This window comes from Scyliorhinus torazame, chromosome 14 (genome assembly GCF_047496885.1).
Source record: "Scyliorhinus torazame isolate Kashiwa2021f chromosome 14, sScyTor2.1, whole genome shotgun sequence".
NCBI classification, from domain to species: domain Eukaryota; kingdom Metazoa; phylum Chordata; class Chondrichthyes; order Carcharhiniformes; family Scyliorhinidae; genus Scyliorhinus; species Scyliorhinus torazame.
Window position 1 is genome coordinate 221928126 of NC_092720.1, and position 6334 is coordinate 221934459.

At 50.2% G+C, this 6334-nt stretch overlaps 1 protein-coding gene across 1 annotated transcript; it reads left to right on the forward strand.

Annotated features, from left to right (window-relative positions):
• Window positions 1–3865: 3865 nt before the first annotated feature.
• On the forward strand, window positions 3866–6334 carry LOC140390559 (heat shock cognate 71 kDa protein-like). The gene has a single exon (XM_072475735.1). The coding sequence runs from the start codon at window positions 4164–4166 to the stop codon at window positions 6081–6083; it is 1920 nt and encodes a 639-aa protein (XP_072331836.1). The 5' UTR covers window positions 3866–4163; the 3' UTR covers window positions 6084–6334.

A 6334-nucleotide genomic window follows, 5' to 3' on the forward strand; every position in this document is an offset into this window, starting at 1 on the left:
GGTCCCACACCCAGCGACTCCGAGTTCGACTCCAGTGACCCCTTCCTCATCACTTTCTTAAACAAACCACACCACCGACCACCGAACCACACGGACGACCCCGACTTTATCCCCACACAACTTGACGAACACCATTGGCACCGCGACAACTCCTACAGACTCGTCCGCAACGACGAGAGCAACCCCAACTCACACCACGCAGCCCTCTCAACATTAATTCACTCCAGAGTTTGGCATCCAGGAGAAGGGGACGACCCCGAGTCAGACCCCCCAGTCCGCCAACCCCTTTGCGACCCTGTTCGCAACAGAGAACTGAGGTGTCCACATGATGATTTAAGGGACACACTTGGTGAAAAGTGTTGTCCTTCCTGATGGAACCTGCAGGATGTTTTACGTTGTTTGTCTGTTTGTTTACGTGTTGTTCGTCCGACAGGAGAATTTTTCTCACACGCCCATTCTGCCGAAACCTCTGAGGACTTGCCTCAGAGACCCACCACGGCCAGACGCTTCTTCAGCGGTACCAACTTGTCCACAGATACCACAATGGTACCAACATGTCCACAGATACCTGGTCAGCAGACCACACGCTCGTTCAGAGGAACTAGCTTTTCAGCTGGTACTGGTCCAAGTGCCAGACGCCCGTTCTGATTCGATGGTAGAAGCACAGCACTAGCTTTTCAGCTGGTACTGGTTCAAGTGCCAGATGCCCGATCTGATTTGACGGGAGAATCACAGCAGCAACCCCACCATGACGACTACATTTTTGCCCGTTCTTATCGGTTGCTCAGGCAGTGGAGAAACGGCGTGAGACCCACCCTGCCTGGGGACCCCCCCGTTGGTCAAAAACGTTTGGGTAGGGGAGATACAGTATTGGTAGCCGTCCTACCCGGGGACTCCATCCAAATCTTACCCGCCGCGGCCCATACGCACCTCATTCGACCTTTTCCTTTCAAAAACAGTTTTATTTATTTAGGCAACCTTTGGGTTGCTGCCAAATGCTATCCAGGAACATTTGGATGATAAACTTAGCACTGGTTCACCATTGGGAAGTGTGCCGTGTCCTAACATTTGTTTTGGAAAAAGAAAATGGGTGGGGGGAGTCACATATAGTGACCAATTATAAGGGTTTAATTGGCCCCAAGAAGGACAGACACACTAACATACCGGATATTATACCAAGGTAGTTACAAACACTATGCTTGTTTTACAGAACTCCAGAAGCTCCAGGACCGGAGAAAACAGAGAACGCAAAGACAGAAAAAGAAAGAGGACAGCCATGACGACTTCTTTCATCGTGATCAAGATTTTTACAATGAACATTTGGTTGCGCGGGAACGCGGACCCCATTACTTCAAACCCCCCTGTCGTTAATGTTTCACTGCCCCACAGTACCGAGGGCCCAGTCACCAGCCACGCTGCATTATCCTGGTGTGCCAAGTTCATAACTTGGTACTCCCTGTCGTACGTTATTGAAGCACTATTAGCGTTGGGCATACTCTGCTGTGCAGTACAGACTATGCGCCTCCGCAAGTGGAGAAGGAGAACATACCGCGCTCGAACCCCGGTATATCGGATCCAATCCCCTATGTTCGGGTATGACCAGACCCCAGACCCCCGCGACATATAATACAAAAATAAAGGACAAGCACTTGCGTTTTCCTGTAAATAAAAGATGTACAAAACTACCTGGAACAAGAAAAAATGTATGATCCTGAGCTTGACTGCCAAGCCAGGAAAGAATATATGGAATGTTATGATTGTTGTTGTATGTTTTAGAGAGATAGGATGATGCAATGCTTGATGAGTGTATTTAGGTAAAATTAGAGGTTCCAAGTTTTTTTTTTTGATGCATGCCCCTGCCTGACATAGCGCCCTCAAGAATTGTTTAGGTAAATTTTTGTGCATAGCTAGGGTCAGAATAGTGGCCATGTAGGAGGTGTCCCCCCGGTCAGGGAACGGAAAGGACTAAATTTATGTGATCCTTCACGCTTCGCGTTAGGATCACAAGGAGGGCCTGTAGCCACCTAAAATGGCTGATTCCCTATTAATTTGGCCAAAACCCGATGTAAAATGGCTAACCGAAAAGGCTAATGGGAAAAGCAGCCAACAGGACACAAACGGACAGCTGCAGACAGAATAGCGTATTCGGCTCTGGGGAAGTCGGCCCAGATCGATACTCAAGACTATTAGCAGCACATCAACCCAGACATCTGCAGTTTAATCGGCTAACCCCGGGAACAATTGCAACATATTAGCAATTGAATACCGGGCCAGACCTGTCGGCGCCTGCAGTGGCCGAAACAAAGACAGGTGAACGACTACCCCCCGATCGAGGAATCGCCCCATTGTTGGAGCATATCGAACCCAGTGATTGGGAACAAGTCCAATCACTTGGGACTCAGGGTCAAGGGCCGCCCCGAGAGACGGGAAGCCCCTGGGCCCTATAAAGTGAGGGGCCAAGTTCAGATCTCTCTCTCTCTCCCTTCTTCTCCTGCTCGCGACCTTCGCAAGAACATCGACCAGAAACTGTAAGTTTGACTCCAGCGATCGCTACCCGATAAAGACTCCTAGCCATCGACCCGTATCAGCCTTTTGAATCCCGCGGGCCAGATCCGATTCGATGAGCCATTTGTTTCTCTGACCTGGTGGGCCCTTCCTAAAGTTAAGTATTGGCCACTAGTGGTACGTCTCGATATAGATAGTAGGATTATTGTGTAAGCATTAAGAGTTGTATATAATAAATGACCGTTGATTTCAATCTTACTAAGCGGTGTGCTGACTTATTAATCATAACTCGAGCTTGAACCACGTGGCGGTATCAGAAAGATACCTGGCGACTCGTGAGCAAAGGTGACATAATCAGAGGTAATAAAACTAAGGCTAAAAAGAGCAACAGAGTGGAGACTTTTCTTGCCGTAGATTTGTCTCATTGCAGGAAAAGCACAAGGTCATGGGTCCCCGTCGCAAGTTTGCATTATGAAGGATAGCCGATGGTGGGAATGCTATATTTATTGCCCATTGTGGCTCCTCTTGTCAGGTGCTGGTGGGTGCCCATAATTTAGAGATTAAAATTGCGTTGACTCTTCATAGAATCTCTACAGTGCAGAAGGAGGCCATTCAGCCCATTGAGTCTACACCAACCCTATGAAAGAGCACCCTACCTAGGCCCACTCCCCCTGCCCTATCCCTCTACCCCCATTGCCCCACCTAGACTTGGGCAATTTAGACAACCTTTGGACATCATAAAGAGCAATTGATCACGGCCAATCCACCTAACATGCACATCTTTTGACCGTGGGAGGAAACCGGAGCAAACCCACACAGGCAGCGTGCAAACCTGATACGGACAGTCACCCGTGGTGGGAATTGAAGCTGGGTTCCTGGCAGCAGTGCTAACCGCAGTGCCGCCCTCTTGTGAGACGTGCCCTGTCACTTGAGTGGCCATCGATAGTCAAGTGTGGGGCAGGAGTCACAGGGCAAAGGTGGCAGGCGCCTCTCCCTGAACCATTGGCAGTTTTCAGGATCATTTTGTTTTTGCAGAGCCAACTGAGAGGATTTTTTGCCTTTAATTCCAGATATTTTAAGAAATGATTACATCTCAAAACAGAACTACTCCTTTGGGATGGCTAAAGTGTAAAAATCACAAATGCAACGGTTCCCATGCCAACTCCCAGACGGACAAACGTCAACATATCGCAATAATCGTGCAAACATGATCAATAATGGTTAGTTCAGGGTAATTTTTAAAAAAATCACTAGACCGATTTCCAGTAGGCCCCAACTGTGCGCATGTAACGGTTTGTGTTGAATTCAAATTTGAATTCGGTTTGGCGCCATTTTCAGCACGCGGCGGCCAGCTTCCAGGGACGCCGACGTCACAATCGGCAGCGGCGGTCACGCCTCCGCCCATTCAGCGACCTCCCTCATTGGCCGAAGCGTTGCCAGGGGGCGGAGGTCCGGCTCGGCCATTGGGCGGCGTGGACGTCAATCAGACGGTCCCGGGGCCCCGTGCGGGGAGGCTATAAATAAGGACTGAGCGAGAGGGAGTGGCAGAAGAAGTTAGGAGGACGCAGGGGCGAAGGAGTGGTGGTGTGGCCGAGATTCTGCAGCCCGAGTAGGCCGTTTGGAAACAGGGTGGGCCGGGTGGGGTGGAAGGGCAAAAAATGGCAAGCAGGGGAACAGCCATTGGCATTGACCTGGGCACCACCTACTCCTGCGTGGGGGTCTTCCAGCACGGCAAGGTGGAGATCATCGCCAATGACCAGGGCAACCGCACCACCCCCAGCTACGTGGCCTTCAACGACACCGAGAGGCTCATCGGAGACGCCGCTAAGAACCAGGTGGCTCTCAACCCACCCAACACCATCTTTGATGCCAAGAGGCTCATTGGGAGGAAGTTCACTGACCCGGTGGTCCAGTCTGACATGAAGCACTGGCCCTTCCAGGTGGTGAATGATGCGGGGAAGCCCAAGGTGAAGGTCGAGTACAAGAGAGAAGATAAAACGTTTTACCCTGAGGAGATCTCCTCCATGGTGCTGACTAAGATGAAGGAGATTGCTGAGGCCTACCTAGGCTACACTGTCAGCAACGCTGTCATCACTGTGCCTGCTTACTTCAATGACTCCCAGCGCCAGGCAACCAAGGACGCCGGGGTGATCGCTGGCCTCAATGTCCTACGGATCATCAACGAGCCAACAGCAGCTGCCATTGCCTACGGCCTGGACAAGAAGGGCAGAGGGGAACACAATGTTCTCATCTTTGACTTGGGAGGTGGCACCTTCGACGTGTCTGTTCTCACCATTGACGACGGTATCTTTGAAGTGAAGTCCACAGCGGGTGACACCCACTTGGGAGGAGAGGACTTTGATAACCGCATGGTCAATCACTTCATTGAGGAGTTCAAGCGTAAGTACAGGAAGGACATCAGTGAGAACAAGAGGGCGGTAAGGAGACTGAGGACAGCCTGCGAGAGAGGCAAGAGAACCCTGTCTTCAAGCACCCAAGCCAGTATTGAGATTGACTCTCTGTTTGAAGGCATAGACTTTTACACCTCCATCACCAGGGCTCGGTTTGAAGAACTTAACACTGACCTGTTCAGAGGCACTTTGGAACCAGTGGAGAAAGCTCTGAGAGACGCCAAAATGGATAAAGCTCATGTTAATGATGTTGTCTTGGTCGGGGGTTCCACTCGCATCCCCAAGATCCAGAAACTGCTGCAAGATTTCTTCAATGGCAGAGACCTAAACAAGAGCATCAATCCTGATGAAGCCGTGGCCTATGGAGCGGCAGTCCAAGCGGCTATTCTGATGGGGGATAAGTCGGAGAATGTCCAAGATCTTCTACTATTGGATGTCACTCCTCTCTCATTGGGTCTCGAAACAGCAGGAGGGGTGATGACCACACTCATCAAGCGTAACACCACCATCCCGACCAAGCAGACCCAGATCTTCACCACTTATTCTGACAGTCAACCGGGCGTCCTGATTCAGGTGTACGAAGGAGAGAGAGCCATGACCAAGGACAACAACCTCCTGGGCAAATTTGACCTCAGCGGGATTCCCCCTTCGCCACGCGGAGTGCCACAGATCGAGGTCACCTTTGACATTGATGCCAATGGCATCCTGAACGTGTCAGCCGTGGACAAGAGCACCGGCAAAGAGAGCAAGATCACCATCACCAATGACAAGGGTCGGCTGAGCAAGGAGGAAATTGAGAGGATGGTGCAGGAAGCAGAAAGGTACAAAACCCTGGATGATCAGCAGCGCGATAAGATTGCAGCCAAGAACTCCCTGGAGTCGTATGCATTCAACATGAAGAGCTCGGTGGAGGAGGAGAAAATGAAAGGCAAGATCGGCGAGGAAGACAAAAACAAAGTGATTGAGAAGTGTAACCAGGCCATATCCTGGCTGGAGGCAAACCAAGCGGCTGAGAAGGAAGACTTTGACCAGCAACTGAAAGATTTGGAAAAAGTATGCAAACCCATCACTGCCAAGCTCCACCAGGGCGGAATGCCGGAAGGACCATTCTCCGATCCTGTCAGAAAGGATCCTTCTGGCGGGCCTACAATTGAGGAAGTCGACTGAACTTTAAACTATCCTGACAGTGGAAAACACTCTGTCGTCAAAGTCACCTCTGGTTGAGACAGTAATCTCATTTTAAGTTGTTCTCCCTTCCCTCCTCCCCAAAATCACAGTGGTCCTTTAGAATATTTGAATGCTTTTGAAATCCCAGGTGAATTGGATGTTTGCGGGTTTAGATAAACAATTGCATACATTTCCAATTGGGTGTTTGAATGGCGACAATTAAACTTGTTCGTGGTGTATTTTCCTCCAAA

Coding starts and splice junctions, on each gene's coding strand:
- LOC140390559 (XM_072475735.1), top strand. CDS start 4,164: ATGGCAAGCAGGGGAACAGCCATTGGCATTGACCTGGGCACCACCTAC.